This window comes from Silurus aristotelis, assembly GCF_946808225.1.
Source record: "Silurus aristotelis genome assembly, chromosome: 9".
Lineage (NCBI taxonomy): Eukaryota > Metazoa > Chordata > Actinopteri > Siluriformes > Siluridae > Silurus > Silurus aristotelis.
Window position 1 is genome coordinate 24,164,405 of NC_139582.1, and position 22,217 is coordinate 24,186,621.

Genomic DNA, 22,217 nt, shown 5'->3' on the forward strand with positions numbered 1-22,217 from the left:
GTTCTATTCTAGAGAGTTATTGAGTTCTCCACCACAAGAGCATCCCTGCTACTGTCTGATACATAAACCCTTTAGTAAAGTCTGATATTTACATCTTTATTTTAAATAACCTGGGGTCATCTGGAGGTCATTTTCTAGGACTCCTCTCAAATAAAACAGTGTGCGTCTCAATAATCCAGTGGCTAAAATATAGAAAGTTTCCCAGTTCTTGTTACATAAACACACAACTGATGGTAGAACCACAAGGACCATTCGCTTACTGCCACAAAACACTGAGCGAGCATTGGCAACTCTTAATGGGGCGGCCCATGAGAGTCATGTGGTCTCAGAGGGATTCCACCTTGAGGAAGAGCGGTGTCGGGAACTTGTTTATCAGAATCTTGGACATGACGACGATTGACAGCATGACCCTTTTTGACCTCTTTTCGGTTTTTGGGAATGTCCTGTCATGCAAGGTTTGTGCTTCGTATTGTTTGGATCTGAAGAGCATCTGTAAAGCATAATTAGCAGCTATTATACTAAAGTCCTGTATTAGTTCTGTTTGATATAAATTGTTTGTTGGCATGACGTGTCTCTCCTGAAGGTTGTCACTTACAAGACAGAAACAAAAGGGTATGCCTACGTCCAGTTTGAGTCTCCAGAGGCGGCGAATGTGGCAAAGGAGAGACTTGACGGCAAACTCTTCAACGACCATAAAGTGTAAGCTATTGATATAAAGGGTGGGTTTGGACATATGGGACATATTTCATTCATGATCGGGGTAATCTTGGTGGTGTAGGCATAAAAACTAACAGCAGTGTTTGTGTTGTGTAACAGCTCCATCGAACACTTTAAGTCCCATAAGGAGCGCAAGGCTGAAGGGAACCACCACACTCAGTTCCACCTGCAACCAGCTCCAGCTCAAGCTCCAGATGTGGTGGAGAAACCAGCTCCAGCTAAAGCGTCAGCTGTGGAAGAGAAACCAGCTCAAGATCCAGCTGTGGCAGAGAAGCCAGCTTAAGCTCAAGTTCCAGCTGTGGAAGAAAAAACAGCTTCATTTCAAGTTCAAACTTCAGTTAAAGCGCCGTCAGCATTTGTAAGTAAAGCACAAAACACACGCACACACGCACACACACACAAAACCATAACTATATTTATTAGTTATATTGTTCTTCTTTTGAAAAAAATAAAGCAACAAAAACTAAATGTATAATTTTAATAATAATAATGTTGTATGTGTGCAGGATGTACCGATGGCTCCTCCACCTCAAAAGCGCTTGACTATCTATATGCTGGAGTCTGCCGATTTTGAAATGCAGATCCAGATGGCTCGTGAGTATCACACACACTTACCAACACAAACACAAAATAATGGCTAATGTACACTTTTGTCTCTCTCTCTCTCTCTCTCTCTCTCTCTCTCTCTCTCTCTCTCTCTCTCTCTCTCTCTATCTCTCTCTGCGCAGATGATCACCTGTTACCTCTGGTAGAGAAAATTCACCCAAAGGATGCAAATAAAATTTCATGGTTGCTGGTGCAGAGTGAAAACAACTTTAATATCATTAACATGATTGCAGATCCTGATGTCCTGCATGCCAAAGTGAGCACACACACACATACAAACACAGTTATTATTATTATATTTAGGAATGATTTGTAATAAGTGGTTGTAATGAGTGTCTATTCTAAAAATATTTAAAGTGTTTGATTTCTGATGAACTGTCGATATTAAAATGATAATTTTGCTTTGGCCATGTGGAAACAAAACCCCACCCACCGATTCCTTATTTACATCTATTTATAATCACTCCTCTATTCACTCTTTATATGCATGTGACACACGTGTGATAGAATCGTATGTGTGTGTTGGTGTGCAGGTGGATAAAATGGATATGTTCCTAAAGGCAGGAGAAGCAGGAGTCAAGCCGGTGAGTATCATTCCTTAAAACTAGATTATGCACTGCAAATTGTTCATGTGATACTCAACATCATTTTCACACACACACACACACACACACACACACACACACACACACACAGTGTGGCTTGAAACCCCTTTTAATTTCTCTTTCAGGAAACTCTAAAGATGCTCTTTGGTACAAAGAAAAATAAATAATTATTAATCTTTTTTTATTTTTAATGTTAAATAACCATATACATAGAATATCCATCCATCCATCCATCTTCTCCCGCTTATCCGATGCCGGGTCGCGGGGGCAGCAGTCTAAGCAAAGATGCCCAGACTTCCCTCTCCCTAGACACTTCTTCCAGCTCTTCCGGGGGGACACCAAGGCGTTCCTAGGCCAGCCGGGAGACATAGTCTCTCCAGCGTGTCCTAGGTCTTCCCCGGGGTCTCCTCCCAGTGGGACGCGCCCGGAACACCTTCCCAGGAAGGCGTCCAGGAGGCATCCGGAACAGATGCCCGAGCCACCTCAGCTGACCCCTCTCGATGTGGAGGAGCAGCGGATCTACTCTGAGCTCCTCCCGAGTGACTAAGCTTCTCACCCTATCTCTAAGGGATCACCCAGCCACCCTGCGGAGGAAGCACATTTCGGCCGCCTGTATCCGGGATCTTGTCCTTTCGGTCATGACCCAGAGCTCATGACCATAGGTGAGAGTAGGAACATAGATTGACCGGTAAATCGAAAGTTTCGCCTTGCGGCTCAGCTCCTTCTTCACCACAACAGACCGGTACATCGACCGCATTACTGCAGAAGCTGCACCGTCTGTCAATCTCCCGTTCCACCCTTCCCTCACTCGTGAACAAAACCCCAAGATACTTAAACTCCTCCACTTGCGGCAGGAACTCCCCACCAACCTGAAGTGGGCAAGCCACCCTTTTCCGACTGAGGACCATGGCCTCGGATTTGGAGGTGCTGATTCTCATCCCAGCCGCTTCACACTCGGCTGCAAACCGTCCCAGTGCATGCTGAAGGTCCTGGTCTGATGAAGCCAACACGACAACATCATCTGCAAAGAGCAAAGACGAAATCGTGTCGTCACCAAACCGGACACCCTCCGACCCCTGGCTGCGCCTAGAAATTCTGTCCATAACAATTATGAACAGAACCGGTGACAAAGGGCAGCCCTGCCGGAGTCCAACATGCACCGGGAACAAGTCTGACTTACTGCCGGCAATGCGAACCAAGCTCCTGCTTCGGTCATACAGGGACCGGACAGCCCTTAGTAAAGGGCCCCCGACCCCATACTCCCGGAGCACCCTCCACAGGCCGCCGCGAGGGACACAGTCGAATGCCTTTTCCAAATCCACAAAGCACATGTGGACTGGTTGGGCAAACTCCCATGAACCCTCCAGCACCCTGTAGAGGGTATAGAGCTGGTCCAGTGTTCCACGGCCTGGACGAAAACCACATTGTTCCTCCTGAATCCGAGGTTCTACTATCGGCCGTATTCTCCTCTCCAGTACCCTGGCATAGACTTTCCCAGGTAGGCTGAGAAGTGTGATCCCCCTATAGTTGGAACACACCCTCCGGTCCCCCTTCTTAAAAAGAGGGACCACCACCCCGGTCTGCCATTCCAGAGGCACTGTCCCTGACCGCCACGCGATGCTGCAGAGGCGTGTCAGCTAAGACAGCCCCACAACATCCAGAGACTTGAGGTACTCAGGGCGGATCTCATCCACCCCCGGTGCCCTGCCACCGAGGAGTTTCTTTACTACCTCGGTGACTTCAGCTTGGGTGATGGACGAGTCCGCCTCTGAGCCCTCAGCCTCTGCTTCCTCAATGGAAGACGTGACGGCGGGATTGAGGAGATCCTCGAAGTATTCCTTCCACCGTCCAACGACATCCCCAGTTGAGGTCAACAGCTCCCCACCTCTACTGTAAACAGCATTGGTGGGGCACTGCTTTCCCCTCCTGAGGCGCCGGACGGTTTGCCAGAATCTCTTCGAGGCCAGCGATAGTCCTTCTCCATGGCCTCACCGAACTCCTCCCAGGCCCGAGTTTTTGCCTCGATAACCACCCGGGCTGCAGTTCGCTTGGCCTGCCGGTACCCGTCAGCTGCCTCAGGAGTCCCACAAGCCAACCAGGCCAGGTAGGACTCCTTCTTCAGCTTGACGGCATCCCTTACTTCCGGTTTCCACCACCGGGTTCGGGGATTGCCGCCTCGACAGGCACCGGAGACCTTACTGCCACAGCTCCGAGCGGCCGCTTCGACAATGGAGGTGGAGAACATGGTCCACTCGGACTCAATATCTCCAGCCTCCCTCGGGATCTGGTCAAAGCTCCGCCGGAGGTGGGAGTTGAAGATCTCTCTGACAGGAGGCTCGGCCAAACGTTCCCAGCAGACCCTCACAGTACGCTTGGGTCTGCCTAATCTGTCCAGCTTCCTCCCCCGCCATCGGATCCAACTCACCACCAGGTGGTGATCAGTTGACAGATCCGCCCCTCTCTTTACCCGAGTGTCCAAGACATACGGCCGCAGGTAAGATGAAACGACCACAAAGTCGATCATCGACCTACGGCCTAGGGTGTAAACGTGCCACGTGTACTGATGGACACCCTTATGCTTGAACATGGTGTTCGTTATGGACAAACTGTAACTAGCACAGAAGTCCAATAACTGAACACCGCTGGGGTTCAGATCAGGGGGGCCGTTCCTCTCAATCACGCCCCTCCAGGTGTCACTGTCGCTGCCCAGGTGTGCATTGAAGTCTCCTAGTAGAACGACGGAGTCCCCAGTCGGAGCACTGTCCAGCACCCCTCCCAGAGACCCCAAGAAGGCCGGGTACTCTATACTGCCGTTTGGCCCGTAGGCACACACGACAGTGAGAGACCTATCCCCGACCCGTAGGCGCAGGGAAACGACCCTCTCGTTCACCGGGGTAAACTCCAACACATGGCTATAAGCAAACCCACACCAGCCCGACGCCTTTCACCATGGGCAGCTCCAGAGTTGTAAAGAGTCCATCCTCTCTCGAGGAGTGTGGTTCCAGAGCCCAGGCCGTGCGTAGAGGTGATCCCGACTATCTCTTGTCGGAACCTCTCAACCTCACGCACAATCTCAGGCTCCTTCCCCGCCAGCGAGGTGACATTCCACGTCCCTAGAGCTAGCTTCCGTGTCCAGGGATTGGGTTGTCGAGGCCTCCACCTTCGACTGCTGCCCGATCCTGTTAGCACCGGCCCCTTACGGTCCCTCCTGCAGGTGGTGAGCCCACTGGAAGGCGGCCCCATGTCCCTCCTTCGGGCTGAGCCCGGCCGGACCCTGTGGGGGAAGGCCCGGCCACCAGGCGCTCGCATACGAGCCCCAACCCCGGGCCTGGCTCCAGGGTGGGGCCCCGGCTGCGCCATACCGGGCGACGTCACGGTCCCTGATGTAGTATCTCTCATAAGGGGTTTTGAACCGCTCTTAGTCTGACCCGTCGCCCAGGACCTGTTTGCCTTGGGAGACCCTACCAGGGGCATATAGCCCCGGACAACATAGCTCCTAGGGTCATTCGGGTACTCAAACCCCTCCACCACGTTAAGGTGGCAGTTCAAGGAGAGGTACATAAAATATATTTATTGTATATATATATATATATATATATATATATATATATATATATATATATATATATATATATATATAGTATATTTCCTTGTATTATTTCTTTTTTATACATTCAGTTTGTTTGTTATTACTATTATTTTATTATTATTAATAATATAAAAATAAAGACTTCAACAATGTAAATGCTTTCAAGTGGTCTGAATCGTGATTTTTTGTAATTTTATAAGAACTTAAATAGAAACTTGTCAAGTAATTGTGATACACATACATGAAAGACAAAATGTAAATGTATATTTTCCTGAAACCAGCAACAAACATCATAGTATCGAAACTTTATTGTGTTAAGGAGCCGATAAAAACCTCCAGCAGCTGTTCATTCTAATTCTGTTTCCTCCTTTAAATTTACAAAAATACTGATTTAAGTTCCAACGTGACATGAAGCTGAAATCAATTCTGAATTTAAGTCAAGTTTATTTCTATAGCGCTTTTCACAACAGACATCGTTTCAAATCAGCTTTACAGAATTTAAGAGTTGTACAAGTAATATGTATTTATCCCTGATGAGCAGCCATGGTGACTGTGGCAATGAAAAAACTCCCTTAGATGTTATGAGGAAGAAACTTTGAGAGGAACCAGACTTAAAAGGGGAACCCATTAATACCTATCTATCTATCTATCTATCTATCTATCTATCTATCTATCTATCTATCTATCTATCTATCTATCTATCTATCTATCTATCTATCTATCTATCTATCTATCTATCTATCTATCTATCTATCTATAGTATATCCAATGTGTGTATATATACACGTGTCTGCTGCCTGCAATAAACTGAAGAAGAACATTTGCTGTGTGCTGTGTGATTCTTCCCTGATATCAGAAAGGCACCACGGGCATCGCAGGTCGAATGGAAAACCTCTCCAAGAATTAAGTTTCGTTTGGGCATGATAAAAATCAGTTTTTATTAAAACTGATAAAAAGTTTTGGTGTCAGAAGCAAGATACTTTCCGGCAATATCCGAAGGGAGATCACGCATCAAGGTAAGTTTTAGGATACTTCCTTGTTTGTGAGGATTTTCCCATTTGCTAGCCAAAAGGGCTGCATGTGTGTTTGTGACTTGGTTATGCATTAATTGTTTAATTAATGATAACAATTTCCTTTGGTGGGATGATTCTGTCGCGACAATGTTTTTAGACGTAAGATGCAAGATTAGAAGACGTTTTTTACGGTCTGTCTAATATAGGCAATATTGTCTGAAGTATCTAAAAGTATCCACGATAATTTTTATATACCCGAAAAAAATAGATAAATAAATAAATAAATAAATTGATAAAAAAAATAAAAAAAAAATAAAAAAAGAGAGAAAAGTGAAAAGGAACTAAAGAAAAAGGAACATTTTGAAAATACTTTTGTTTTAGCTTTATAGTCTATTTTTTTCTCCTAACTTAGAAAATTTGTAATTCCAATTGGAGAGACTGGATTATCCTTTTTGTTTAAAGACTGCAATCCACCTGGTGCCTAGCGCAGCTGTATTGTCTGAGTGTTAAATGTTGTGTATCTGTTCTTTGTTCTGTGTAAAGAAGTTGGGGCATGACATTTCTCGCTTACTGCCGGAAGAAAATCCCAAAGATTGGATGTATAGAAATTGTGCCGTTACTGGACTAATCCTTATTTAGACCATTTGGCATTATGGAGTGAAATTGTGTCACATCTAGATACTTTTTTCCAGAGATTTAGATGCTGCTAGAGGTTTCTACTATGCTCCAGGTTTAGTTAACCCGTTATGCTCTGCACTGCAACAGGGAGTGGTGCATTCCAGCCTCAGCACAAAACTCAAGGAGGAGGTCCTAGGAAAAAGGGAAAGTTTATCTATTAGGGAATAGATAGGGTTCCAAATTCATGTCCTGTGACTCACCTTTTGCCTGTGGTGACACTGACTGGTACAAATTTTTATCATTTTTTTTAAAGCTTTACAATAATTCCAAACTTGCCTTTAAACCTTTTAGGAAGAGATATGATGCATAAAATGGAAATGGAAAATCTGTTTTTTGAAACCAATGTTTCACTGTCTTTTCCTTCTGTCCTCATGCTCTCAACCGAGCCACAGCCACATCCGGGAGATTTCTTCAAGGGTAGTACAGACGTCCTGCCTGATGAACCAAATTTAGGTGAAGTTAACCCTTAATTATGGGCCTCTCACAAAGACGAGGCAGGCTTAATCCAGGTAAAACCATATCATGCACTCATGAAAACCCACCATCCGGTTTTTGTTAAACAATATCTATCGTAGAAAAAGAAAAATGTTGGCATTGCTCCAGTTATTAACAATTTATAGTCACAAGGTGTTTTGATCAAGACACATTCACCTTGTAACACACAGATTAATCCCTTCTTGAAGGCAGATAAAAAAAAGCTGGAGGCTAACACAAGATTTACGTGAGATTAATAAATTAGTTATTCCGTTAGCTCCTTTGGTGCCCGATGTAGCTATTATTGTTAATTCTATACCAGCGACTCACAGATTTTTTACTCTGATTGATCATTGTTCTGCTTTTTTCAGTGCCCCTTTGGCCTCAGAGACGCAGACGCTTTTCGTGTTTACCTATAGGGGACGTCAATTTACCTGGACCTGTCTTCCTCAGGGTTTTGTTGACTCTTTAGCCGAGTTATACTAAACCTTTTCACCTCTATGTGCACGAACGTGGTGGTACGGCTGCGGGGATCCTAGCCCAGGAACACGGTGACAGATATTGCCCTGTTGAGTATCTTTCCAATTTTTTAGACAACATAGCACAAGGGTTGCCCTCGTGCTTGCGTGCGGTGGCTGCTGTGGCTCTGATGGTCCGAGATGCTGAGAAAACGGTGCTGTCACATCCTTTGATATTGTACACCTCACATCAGGTAACAGCTGTTTTACACAACCTAAACACACATGACAGCACAGCGTATCTGGTTATGAAACCACACTCTTGGCAACGGAAAACTTAACTATTAAGCCTCTTCTCAGCCACATTCAGCTGTAGTAGCTTTGCGTGATCTGCTAGACGATATTGACTTAGATGGTTTTGACGATGCACATGATTGCCTTATACACATTGAACAAGAGACCCCTTGTAGGCCCGATCTTTTAGATACGGCCCTGGAAGAGGGGGATTGTCTATATGTAGATGGTTCATGTTCAAAACCTTCTGATGGTGTGTATTTATGTGGATATGCGGTTGTAAGATTACCTGATGTAATAGTTGAAGCTAAATCATTACCATACACATCAGCACAAGCTGCAGAGTTAGTGGCACTTACAAGAGCATGTCAGTTGTCTGAAGGTAAAGTAGTGACTATATACACTGATTCTAAAATATGCTTATGTTGTGCATGATTTAGCCGAAACATGGACGCAAAGAGACTTTAAAACAGCTGATGGAAAGCCCATAGCACATTTTTATTACCCACAGTCTGCCCTAGTTAAAATCACTAATGACCTGTTTTTAGCTTCAGACCAAGGCTTCATCTCGCTGTTAGTTTTACTAGATCTTGGTGCTGCGTTCGACACTATAGATCATGATTTTCTCCTAGATCGCTTACAAAATTACATCGGCATTCAGGGACAGGCATTAAGCTGGTTTAAATCCTACCTGTCCGATCGTTATTATTTCGTAGATTTAAATGGAGAGCTATCCAGGCTAATGCTAGTGAATTATGGCGTGCCACAAGGTTCAGTTCTAGGACCCCTGCTCTTTACAATATACATGCTTCCCTTAGGAAATATTATTAGAAGGCATGGAATTAGCTTCCATTGTTATGCTGATAATACCCAGCTATACATCTAATCTAAACCAGGCGATACAGCTCAATTAACCCGGATAACTGAGTGTGTTAAGGAAATAAGAGATTGAATGACCCATAACTTTCTACTTTTAAATTCTGATAAGATGGAGATTTTGCTCATCGGCCCAAAATGAAGGTCAAAGGTATATCGGTGTATATAAAGGTGTATCGGTATACAGAAGCTCCAGCATCCCAACCTGCATTTAGACGGATGTTCTGTAACCACTAGTTCAACAGTAATAGACCTGGGAGTTATTTTAGACAGCGACTTATCTTTTCAAAAATCATATCAACCAAGTTACAAAAACAGCCTTCTTTCACCTTAGAAATATTTCTAAGATAAGAAACATGTTGTCTATATCTGATGCAGAGAAGCTCGTCCATGCGTTCATGACCTCCAGAATAGACTATTGTAATGCATTACTAGGTGGATGTCCTGCATCATTAATAAAAAAGCTTCGGTTAGTTCAGAATGCAGCAGCAAGAGTTCTTACTAGGTCAAGAAAATATGATCACATAACCCCAATCTTATCGTCCCTACATTGGCTTCCTGTTAAGTTTTGAATAGACTACAAACTACTACTTCTTACTTATAAAGCACTAAATTGTTTGGCTCCCATGTATCTCTCCAGTCTTTTAACACCCTACAATCCGTCACGCTCCCTGAGATCTCAAAACTCTGGGCTTCTAGTAATTCCTAGAATAGCAAAGTCCACTAAAGGCGGTAGAGCATTTTCACATTTAGCTCCTAAACTCTGGAATAGTCTTCCTGACAGTGTTCGGGGTTTAGACACACTCACCCAGTTTAAGTGCAGATTAAAAACATATCTTTTCAGCAAAACCTACACATAACACGTCTCACATAATAACCTTGTGCTCCAGAACATCTGCGCTATATAAATAAACTTGACTTGACTTGAATTGACATACAGTCAGCTGGAGTGGTAGAGAGAACAAACAGAACCATTAAGGAACGTTATTAAAGACTGCATTGAAACAGGCCGAAATTGGACTGTTGTTCTCCTGGTAGTACTCACAGAAATGAGAATGACCCTATCTTTAACAAAACTAACCTTCTGAAAGTTTTATGTTAAAGCCTTTCCCGACCCCATGGGTCAGGGGACGCACTGGCATTTCTTCCATAAGTAACCTGGACGCGATGATGGACAACTACGTTTCTGCCCTGGTTGAAAAATTTAATTCTATCAATGCTGATGTCTCAATGCTGCGCTTCCTCTGCCCGCAGATAAGCCAGCACACCCTTTTGTGCCTAATCAGCAGGTCCTGATACGAAGTCTGAAGCCTACCAAGGTCGGTGAGCCGAAGTATCTGGGTCCAGCGACTGTTCTAGCTGTTACCAGAACTGGAGTTATGACTGATTATCAGCCACAGTGGATACAAAAAACAGCACCCACTTAATTTGTGCACTAATTGGTCTGTTGGCCTAAGAAGCCTACCTAAGTGAGTATTCAGGGCTGAAACAGTTGAGAGCCCACGGAAAGATCCTTTCTTTATAGTAGAAAAGGGGCCACCTCCGGGGTGAAGATCTGACTAACTTGACTGCTTTGTTTAGCTTTGTTTACCTGATACCTGCTCTAGGTCTAAATTCTATAACAATATGTGCATAGTTGTAATTACACTCCTTATACTCTTTGAATACATTATTCAGTGAGAAGAAACTGTTATGTATACCTGATAATACTGCTGATAGACATATTGAACAAGCACTGAGAAACAGTTGTCTCATGATGTCTTGGAGAACTTGAAACAATGCTGAACAAAGTTTTTTTGAGAAGATTAAGAGTTTGTTTACGAGTGTTGAACACTATTTTGTTTTAGGATTGATTCTTGTATTGATTGTTGGAATTGTACTTTGTATGTTGCCATGTTTGATGATGACGGTAAGACAGGCCATAAAGGCCTCGATTGGAGTGGTGAAGATGAAGGATTATATTATATGTTAGATTTTTATCATGCCCAAACAAAACTTAATTCTTGGAGAGGTTTTCCATACGACCTGCGATGCCCGTAGTGCCTTTCTGAATTCAGGGAAGAATTACACACAGCAAATGTTCTTCTGTGGTTTATTGCAGGCACCAGACACGTATATATACACACATTGGAAAGAAAGCTGACCTAAAGTTGTTTCCTGTTTAGACAAGGGGATTTACTAGCCGGAGATGAATGAAATGTAATCTGTATGTTTTTGTTTGTTTTCATTTGCAGTTTATGTCACTGATTCTGTTCCCAGGGAGAACATCCTATGTTTTGGTGTGTGATGCTGAATCATAAATGATTTAAAGTGGCCATTGTTAGTGTTTAGCACACTGGTTCACACACATTTGTCTGTTCAGAGTCTATAGGATATTTATGATGTTCCTGGAGCTGTGAAGGAGTAGTGTAATGCACTGGACCGATGTCGTGTATGCAACAACATAGTGCACCAATGCACTAATAAACCTGTGCTGAAACTTTTGGTTCATTATATTAACCTTCTGGCATTCCCCCCTCTGCTTTTGGGACTTACAGCTTGTAAAGTAATGCGACTGACACACAGCTTCAGTAACAAGACATGCCCGGTTCTTTATTAGGTACTGCAGTGCATATACAAAGTAGGAGGAGTCATAGCATCAATTACGAAGGCCGGAGCACCACTTAGAGAAACATTGTCAAAATGACAATACATTACACAGCTGAAAATGACCTACTTAAATTTAAATGTTAACAGATCCTGACAACTTTGTTACATAAACAATTTAGATATCTCACAAACCTCAAAAACATAAAAATCTATAGACGCTAAAGTAAATATTAAATAGTACACCGCACTAAACCTTTTGTTATTTCACAAATAAATCCATGAAGTCAGTCCTGGAGCAATCCAGAAAACTAATAGTTTGAAAGCCACATGTGTTTCTAATTCATATAAAATACCACGAGAAACGAGTGTCCTGTAAACATTTTTCTGAGACTATGTGTAGTCCTTTTCTCTCTCCCCCATCCGAGGCACGTTCTCAGAATTGACCTTCCCAAATATAAAACAGTAATGTTTGCTAAATAATTTGGTCAACATTCACAGTTTATGTATCTGTGAACAGAAGACACTCTGGGTTTTACTATCCAACATCTATACTTGATAATCCTCTAAGAGATAGAATTATTTAGATGCTAAAGTGCCTTGAAAAAACATTTACCCCGCAATAAATATATATTTTTTTATATACAGGTACAACTCTCTGAAAGCAAGGTAAGATTGTTTAAATGTAAAATATGAACTAGCTAAAGTTACATTGCTAAATACTTTCTGCTAAACTGTTGTAATCCACAACACAATCTGGAACATGTTCATTGACGGTTGTCCACTGTATACCATGACCTTTGACCTTCATGTGCACCATGCTTGCTTCAATGCCTTTGTGAATGGTCGAGAACATCTTTAACAAACACCAGGTCCCCGTCTCTCAGCCAGCGAGTACCACAAGAAGCTTTTTTGGAAGTTTGTTGATTGTGCTTCTAGGGTAGCCAAGCATGTTTGCCTGGACAGTCCCACAAGCCCAGATGTTATTTTTTAGTAGATCTCTGAACAGTGCTGAGCTTGTGTAGAAATTGTCCACAAACAGTTTGTAGCCTGTTCCCAACATCTTCACATCAACAAGTTCCATGACAGAGTCGTAGCTTGGTCCATTGCTGTGTGTTTGTGCATCTGGTGACGCCCTCATACACAAATAAGTCCCATGTGTACGCACAGTATGAGTCTGCCAGAACAACAGGTTGTATCCCCACTTTGTCGATTTGCCTTTCATATGTTGCTTCAGGCCATTTCTGCATTTTGGTGCCACCATCCTCTCGTCGATGGCAATGTTCTGGTGGGGATGAAAATTGCTCTTACAGCGGTTTCTCAGCAGCGAATTCAAGTCTTTCATAGTGCTTTCATTTTTGGCCATTGTGCTGCTTGGCTCCATATGCATTTGTGTTCTTCAACAGTGTCTGCATCTCCATTGTCAAAAAGAACAACTGGAATAACTGGAGCACAGTGTATGGTGCTGTAGCAATCAGCTGTGGGCCTGGTGTCCAGAAGGGTCTGAAGACTGCTGGTTGGGGTGTGACATCCTCGTCTGTCATGTCTTTCCAACTTTCTTCATGTGTTGAGGTAGACACTGGTGCTGATTTGCTTTTTCTGGCTCTCTTTTTTCCTCCCCCTCTTACTGGTGAACCTGAAGCTGGTGCTACGTCTCCAGAGTCTGAGCGCTTGAGCCGCTTTTCCGGGTGTTTGCTAACACATGGAATCCAGTCCTCATCAGAGGATTCCAAACCGCGGAGGAGATATATATATATATATTTGAGTTGGTATAAAGAGCAGATACTTTCACAGACTATAAATTCTTCATTTAGACAGTTTAACATTATTAAGAAAAATATCTTGCTTTATAACAGATCATTACATGTAACTAGACAACAAAACAGGATTAATATTTGTACAGAATTAAGCAAAAAAAAAAAAAAAAAAGTCCTGATAGTGCCACTAGAGGGCAGTGTGAGACTGACAACTTTATAGTGATTAATATTTCATGTAATAATCTTACTTATTATTAAAGCGTGGTTTTTATATGCTTATTGATTATAATATTTTATGTTTACAAAACCACACACATTCTATATGCACAAACCATAAAAGGAGTTAGGATATAACATAAAGGGGAAATTAATATAATAACAATTAACAATAATAAAATAATAAATATGTTCAAACTTAGACCTTTAGGTACTAAAGCCCCCCAGTGCAATAACGTTTTATGTCCAGCAAACACGACATGAGAGTGAATTCCTTCTAGCATTTTCTTGAACTTGGTTAGCAGGAGAAACTGCTTTTGTTGAAATAACAGGTCAACAGATGCTAACTGAATAAATAACTAATGAATAAATGCTTCAAACAGCCAATAACAATGCAAGCTGTGGAAGCACTTCATATTAACAGAATGTCTAATCACTGAAAGCATTTTAAATGGGATTCATTGTCATGTTTTGTGTACACACAAGGACTCGTGTCCAGCTGTTCAGGTGACCAGAGTAATGCGTACAGAATCGCTCCTATGATGTCATCAGAAAATATCTAGGTATCACCCTGACAACCACCAAAACAAACAAACAGCAGCAAGAAGCAGCAGCAGCAGCAGCAGCAATTAGCAGCAACTAACAAAAGTTATAAACTTCTCTTATAATAAACATTTTTTCATACACGTGCCTGGTAAGTAGTCTAAATAGTAGTAGTGGAATATAGTAGACTATCTATCAATAGTATAAGACTCGAAAAGTAAAAAGTAATTATTTAGCGACATTAGCATGGGTAACTAGCCGGCTAGATAATTTTAGCTTTGATAGTTTTCATCCTTTGTCTAAATATTTCACTCTTAGTGAGCTAATGATGAATGTATCTTAATAAATAAAATTAGACTTTTATTTGTCTTTTGGTTAACCTTTAGTCGAATATTTGATATTTCTTACAAACTAGCTAACACAGAAGCAGCACTAGCAAACCCGGCTAGCATGAGGCTAAAAAGTATGTGTCCTACACCATTAGTCTAAATGTCAATTTCTGCTCACATTTCTGGACATATCAGTTTTTCATACTTAATTTATTTAGTCACATTTATCCATTATTTCCTGCAAGCCCATGCTCTTTATGCTAATATCAGGGAAAATTAGACAAAAAAAATTAGGAACAGATTACTTTTCTCCTCTTCACTCCTGTACCGATGATCACCTTTCCTTGGGGCTATTATGGGTGATTTGTTTCTCAATAATAATAATAATAATAATAATAACAACAACAACAAAAATAAATGGTAAACTCTGTTTCAAAGAGAATAAAACCCATAAAGTTTGAAAACTCACCGTTCCAGGGGTCGTACAGTCCGCTCTATTAAACATTTTACTATTAAATTTTTTATAGCACATTTTTACTTGAACATGTTAATGTTTTATTGAACATTAGGTAGCTGGTAAGTAGTGTAATTAGTGGTAGTAGAATATAGTAGACCCTTTAGGCCTTTATGTTTATTATGCTTTCACATTTCAGAGTAGAAAAGTGATTGTATTGCACTTATACTGATATTTGTCTGTTTTTGATTTTCTTCACCACTGAGTGTTTTTTATATTTTTAGGTAAAATGAATTACAGTCTTTCAGCACTGTATGTAGGTGATCTGCACCCAGAAGTGACAGAGTCCATGCTGGTGGAGGAGTTCAGCTCTGCAGGCCACGTTCACTCTGTCCGGGTCTGCAGGAAATGGAATAACGGCGTTTCACTTAACTATGCATTCGTCAACTTTTACAAACAAGCCGATGGTAATTCAAACCACACCCGAACCCAAACACTATTTCTGCATTTTATACGAGTTTATAGCCTACTTAATACTTCAGGAGTCATTTCTGTATTATTTACTGCTTTCTTACATGGATATGGTGAGGATTTGTGTCTTAAATACAATTAAAGTGCGTTTTCAGTTACCCATCTGTACCAAGGGTGCCAATAATTTTGAATATGTCTTTACACGGTCTTTTTCTCTTAAATTAATGACCTGGAATTAATTTTTTTTCCCTCAGCTGAGCGAGCATTGGCAACTTTTAATTGTAAGCTCCTAATGGGGCGGCCTATGAGAGTCATGTGGTCTCAGAGGGATTCCACCTTGAGGAAGAGCGGCGTCGGGAACTTGTTCATCAGAAACTTGGACATGACGACGATTGACAGCATGACCCTTTTTGACCTCTTTTCGGTTTTTGGGACTGTCCTGTCATGCAAGGTTTGTGCTTCGTATTGTTTGGATCTGAAGAGCATCTGTATAGCATAATTAGCAGCTATTATACTTAAGTCCTGTATTAGTTCTGTTTGATATAAATTGTTTGTTGGCATGACGTGTCTCTCCTGAAGGTTGTCGCTTACAAGACAGGAACAAAAGGGTACGGCTACGTCCAGTTTGAGTCTCCAGAGGCGGCGAATGTGGCAAAGGAGAGACTTGACGGCAAACTCTTTAACGACCATAAAGTGTAAGCTATTGATATAAAGGGTGGGTTTGGACATATGGGACATATTTCAGTCACCATCAGGGGTAATGTTGGTGGCGTAGGCATAAAAACTAACAGCAGTGTCTAAGAGCAGTGTTTGTGTTGTGTAACAGCTCCATCGAACACTTTAAGTCCTGTAAGGAGCGCAAGGCTGAAGGGAACCACCACACTCAGTTCCACCTGCAACCAGCTCCAGCTCAAGCTCCAGATGTGGTGGAGAAACCAGCTCCAGCTAAAGTTCCAGCTGTGGAAGAGAAACCAGCTCAAGTTCCAGCTGTTGAAAAGAAACCAGCTCCAGCTAAAGTTCCAGCTGTGGAAGAGAAACCAGGTCAAGTTCCAGCTGTGGAAGAGAAACCAGCTCGAGCTCAAGTTCCAGCTGTGGAAGAAAAACCCGCTTCATCTCAAGTTCAAACTTCAGTTAAAGCGTCGTCAGCATCTGTAAGTAAAGCACAAAACACACACACACACACACACACACACACACACACACAAAACAATAACTATATTTATTAGTTATATTGTTCTTCTTTTGAAAAAAATAAAGAAACAAAAACTAAATGAATAATTTTAATAATAATAATGTTGTATGTGTGCAGGATGTACCGATGGCTCCTCCACCTCAAAAGCGCTTGACCATCTATATGCTGGAGTCTGCCGATTTTGAAATGCAGATCCAGATGGCTCGTGAGTATCACACACACTTACCAACACAAACACAAAATAATGGCTAATGTACACTTTTGTAACTCTCTCTCTCTCTCTCTCTCTCTCTCTCTCTCTCTCTCTCTCTCTCTCTCTCTCCTCTCTCTCTCTCCGCAGATGATCACCTGTCACCTCTGGTAGAGAAAATTCACCCAAAGGATGCAGATAAAATTTCATGGTTGCTGGTGCAGAGTGAAAACAACTTTAATATCATTAACATGATTGCAGATCCTGATGTCCTGCATGCCAAAGTGAGCACACACACACACACACATACACACACACACACACACACACACACACACACACACACACACACACACACACACACACAGTTATTAATATTATATTTAGGAATGATTTTAATAAGTGGTTGTAATAACAAAACCCCACCCACCGATTCCTTATTTACATCTATTCATAATCATACATATCACTCCTCTATTCACTCTTTATATGCATGTGACACACGTGTGATAGAAGCGTATGTGTGTTTGTGTGCAGGTGGATAAAATGGATATGTTCCTAAAGGCAGGAGAAGCAGGAGTCAAGCCGGTGAGTATCTTTCTTTAAAACTGGATTATGCGCTGCAAATTGTTCATGTGATACTCAACATCATTTTTACACACACACACACACACACATACACAGAGTGTGGACTAAAACCCCTTTTAATTTCTCTTTCAGGAAACTCTTAAGATGCTCTTTGGTACAAAGAAAAAGAGAAATAATAAGAAGAAAATAAATAATAATTAACCTTTTTTTATGGTAAATAACCATATACAAAAAATATATTTTTTGTGTGTGTGTGTGTGTATATATATATATATATATATATATATATATATATATATATATATATATATATATATATATATATATATATATTATTATTATTTTTATTTTTCCTGGTATTATTTATTTTTATACATTCAGTTTGTTTGTTATTACTATTATTTTATTATTAATAATAATATAAAAATAAAGACTTCCGAGTGGTCTGAATCATGATTTTTGTCAAGTAATTGTGATAAGAACTGTGACACATACATGAAAGACAAAATGTAAATGTATATTTTCCTGAAACCAGCAACAAACATCATAGTATCAAAACTTTATTGTGTAAAAGGAGCCGATAAAAACCCCCAGCAGCTGTTCGTTCTAATTCTGTTTCCTCCTTTAAAATTACAGAAATACTGATTTAAGTTCCAACATAATATGAAGCTGAAATCGATTCTGAATTTAAGTCAAGTTTATTTCTATAGCGCTTTTCACAACAGACATCGTTTTGAATCAGCTTTACAGAATTTAAGAGTTGTACAAGTAATATGTATTTATCCCTGATGAGCAGCCATGGTGACTGTGGCAATGAAAAAACTCCGTTATGTTCCCACTAACAAGAGAACAATATCTTTGAAGAGTTTCAGTCAGGTTTTAGGCCCCATCATAGCACAGAAACTGCTCTAGTTAAAATCAATAATGACATGTTTTTAGCTTCAGATCAAGGCTTCATCTCGCTGTTAGTTTTACTAGATCTTGTGCTAGTGCTGCATTCGACACTATAGATCATGATATCCTCCTAGATTGCTTACAAAATTATATTGGCATTCAGGGACAGGCATTAAGCTGGTTTAAATCCTACCTGTCCGATCGTCACCATTTCGTAGACTTAAATGGAGAGCTATCCAGGTTAATGCTAGTAAACTATGGCATGCCACAAGGTTCAGTTCTAGGACCCCTGCTTTTCACTGTTATGCTGATGATACCCAGCTATATATCTTATTAAAACCAGGCGATACAGCTCAATTAGCTCGGATAACTGAGTGTGTTAAAGAAATAATAGACTGATTGACCCATAACTTTCTACTATTAAATTCTGATAAGACAGAGATTTTGCTCATCGGCCCAAAAACCAGTACATAGAAGCTCCAGCATTTCGACCTGCATTTAGACAGATGTTCTATAACTACTAGTTTAATGATAAAAGACCTAGGAGTTATTTTAGACAGCAATTGTCTTTCAAAAATCATATCAACCAAGTTACAAAAACAGCCTTCTTTCACCTTAGAAATATTTCTAAGCTAAGAAACATGTTATCTATATCTGATGCAAAGAAGCTCGTCCATGCGTTCATGACCTCCAGAATAGACTATTGTAATGCATTACTAGGTGGATGTCCTGCATCATTAATAAACAAGCTTCAGTTAGTTCAGAATGCGGCAGTCAGAGTTCTCACAAGGTCAAGAAAATATGATCACATAACCCCAATCTTATCGTCCCTACACTGGCTACCTGGTAAGTTTCGAATCGACTACAAAATACTACTTCTTACTTACAAAACACTAAATGGCTTAGCTTCCATGTATCTCTCCAGTCTTTTAACACCCTACAATCCGTCATGCTCCCTGAGATCTCAAAACTCTGGACTTCTAGTAGTTCCTAGAATAGCAAAGTCCACTAAAGGCGGTAGATCATTCTCACATTTAGCTCCTAAACTTTGGAATAGTCTTCCAGACAGTGTTCGGGGCTCAGACACAATCTCCCAGTTTAAGTGCAGATTAAAAACGTATCTTTTTAGCAAAGCCTAGACATAACATACGTCTTACATCATAACCTTGTGATCCAGAACATCTGATCACATGCACATTATCAACTTGTGCTGTTAATATCATGAACAGCAGCTACGCTAATTTCTCTCCACTGCTTCTCTTTCTCTCCCCATCCCGAGGCATCCTGAGGTTTGGCCAGCTCCAGTCACGTCCCACCTCATAAAGATTATAGACCTTTAAAGAAGTAGATGCCGAACTCGCAAACATGCCGAACCATCTAAGGACGTACTAGTGCCAATTGAATCCCACTACATGTGTGGAGTTTTGACATTGGACCTCCTGGAGTGTTTAAAGGCTCTGGCATGGAGAAGCTGGTGTTGAATCTGTGATGAGCACAAATGTTGAGCTATTTTATGAGTTGCTCAGTTGCTCCTAGTTTTATAACCATAAAGACTGTATAATAATATAGAAAGAACATTACTTATAATCACACACTCCAGTGCTCATGTTAGTTCTCACTCTCTAGTGTTCTGTATTGTTGAAAGATTTATGGTTCAACTCTTGATGTCACCCAAATGAGGATGGGTTCCCACTTTTGAGTCTGGTTTCTCTCAAGGTTTTTTCCTCATAACATCTAAGGGAGTTTTTTCCTTGCCACAGTCGCCACGGCTGCTCATCAGGGATAAATGCACACCATTCACCTTGACTGTTGATTTCTGTAAAGCTGCTTTGAGACAATGTCTGTTGTGAAAAGCGCTATAGAAATAAACTTGACTTGACATTGCTAAATACTTTCTGCTAAACTGTTGTAATCCACAACACAATCTGGATCTTGACTCTGCATTTTATCAGTCTGCCACAGCGATTTTATACAGTCTGCCAAAATGCTTTATTTAAATGCTCAAAATGCTTTATTTAGCATTTAATCACTGAAAACATTTTAAATGGGATTCATTGACATGTTTTGTGTACACACAGGACTCGTGTCCAGCTGGTCAGGTGACCAGAGTGATACATACAGAATTGATCCTATGATGTCATCAGAAAATATCTAGGTATTACCTTGACAACCACCAAACAAACAAACAGCAGCAATTAGCAGCGACTAACAAAAGTTATAAACTTCTCTTATATTAAACATTTCTTCATGTAACATACTAGGGATTTAAGACAATGTATATATTTCATTGTGTGCATTTTATTTTCAAACCCATTTAATAAAAAAATTTATTATTGTTATATTGTACGAATATATTGTCTTGATGTGGCATGAAAAATAGAAAATGAGGATTCTCTCCCAGTATGAGGGACAGACTGTTTGTCCAATCAGGTTTCGGAGGTGGACTGGATTTTGGGGAAACGCGGGAAAAAAAGAGGAGAGAGAAAAAAATGGCGGCGCAGGATGTTTTCCCAGGAACTAGAAATATCTAGACATTTGGATTAAGTTCGTTCAGCTCGGGGATAACAAATACCGTTTTGTTTTGTTATGAAATCCGACGACCAAAGTGATCGTCGCCTAACAGCAGATCGGGAGAGTTCGGGACGCGTCCGACAAGCGGAACCAGACGGATTTCAGCCAGGTGTTATCTTGCGGACTCTTGCTTGCCAGTGGAGTTGCGATCTCCTACAACTCTTTCCGTTTTTTTCCTTCACGGATGACCCTGCTGCAGGGAGGAATACAGCCGGAGAAATCCCTGTTTTACTGAATGAGAATCATTTGGTTTCATGAGTAACTTGGAAATTTAAAACTAAATCTGAAAGCCCCTGTTTTTGTTGCTGAATGGATGCTTTACTAAATGTGTACCAACGCTAAGGGGCTTCAACTAATTACATACCCAGGTATTTCTTTATTTGTCTTTCTACATATTGTTTCCTTTTGAACTGACTAATCGGTTATTGGTTTTAAGAGTCATTGACTGTCTATTTCAGTTTACTGCCACGTCTGCCTTGGACTCGTCCAAAGGAACTGAACAGGCTGATTTATTTCCGTTTCTATTGCATTATTCTAAACCAATCTATCGATTGGTTTAGAATAATAAATATCTTATTTTTGTTGATAATCCAGGATAAATGTTTTGGGATTTATTGAGGACATACTGATCAACTGTAACCATTACATTTTGAAGGCACCGGCATAGACATTTCTAACGTTTTTCATTGTACTTTGGAAAAAGAAACTATAGGTGAAAGGCCAGCATAATTCTAAATCTAACAGCTGGGACCACAGGCTCCTGTGCGCCAAAACCCTATACCCCCATCACCATGCAGACTTTCATTGTAGTGTGTCTATTCTAAAGTTGGTGGAAATCTGTTGCATTATGGATCTTTCTCAGGCAGTTGAGTGGAGCTGTCAGGTTCAGGTTAGTCCTGCTAACTGTATCATACTTAGTGGCGTTCCCTTAGATGTGACGGACGAGACCATTATGGAGGTGTTAAACACTGTAAAAGTGTTTGGACATACCCGAATTCGGGGATGACGAGGAGATACGACAGGTATAAACTTGTTCTTGTTGATCGAATCTAGCACAAATGTTGACCCTAAAATTTTACCTCCAGAAGTGGGCATTCTTGGAGTAGTGGGGCCTTG

The 22,217-nt window shown here is 41.1% G+C and overlaps 2 protein-coding genes across 2 annotated transcripts; both read left to right on the top strand.

The window, feature by feature from the left end:
- Window positions 1-340: 340 nt before the first annotated feature.
- LOC310731539 (polyadenylate-binding protein 4-like) lies at window positions 341-1,001 on the top strand. The gene is made up of 3 exons (XM_083551204.1): window positions 341-455; window positions 584-699; window positions 817-1,001. The coding sequence occupies exons 1-3, from the start codon at window positions 387-389 to the stop codon at window positions 998-1,000; spliced, it is 369 nt and encodes a 122-aa protein (XP_083407330.1). The 5' UTR covers window positions 341-386; the 3' UTR covers window position 1,001.
- A 13,484-nt stretch (window positions 1,002-14,485) lies between these two features.
- LOC310731573 (uncharacterized protein) lies at window positions 14,486-17,837 on the top strand (the record flags this gene model as incomplete). Its single annotated transcript, XM_083551231.1, has 9 exons — window positions 14,486-14,563; window positions 15,480-15,662; window positions 15,921-16,117; window positions 16,246-16,361; window positions 16,493-16,817; window positions 16,976-17,063; window positions 17,199-17,332; window positions 17,586-17,636; window positions 17,769-17,837. Exons 2-9 carry the CDS (start codon window positions 15,485-15,487, stop codon window positions 17,835-17,837), a joined length of 1,158 nt encoding a protein of 385 aa, XP_083407357.1. The 5' UTR covers window positions 14,486-14,563; window positions 15,480-15,484.
- Window positions 17,838-22,217: the final 4,380 nt, after the last annotated feature.

What these genes read in the sequence shown, in the direction of transcription:
- LOC310731539 (XM_083551204.1), top strand. Translation starts at nt 387, where the DNA reads ATGACGACGATTGACAGCATGACCCTTTTTGACCTCTTTTCGGTTTTT. An exon ending in GGAATGTCCTGTCATGCAAG is followed by an intron (nt 456 to 583) that starts GTTTGTGCTTCG and finishes TCTCTCCTGAAG; the next exon opens with GTTGTCACTTACAAGACAGA. An exon ending in CTCTTCAACGACCATAAAGT is followed by an intron (nt 700 to 816) that starts GTAAGCTATTGA and finishes GTTGTGTAACAG; the next exon opens with CTCCATCGAACACTTTAAGT.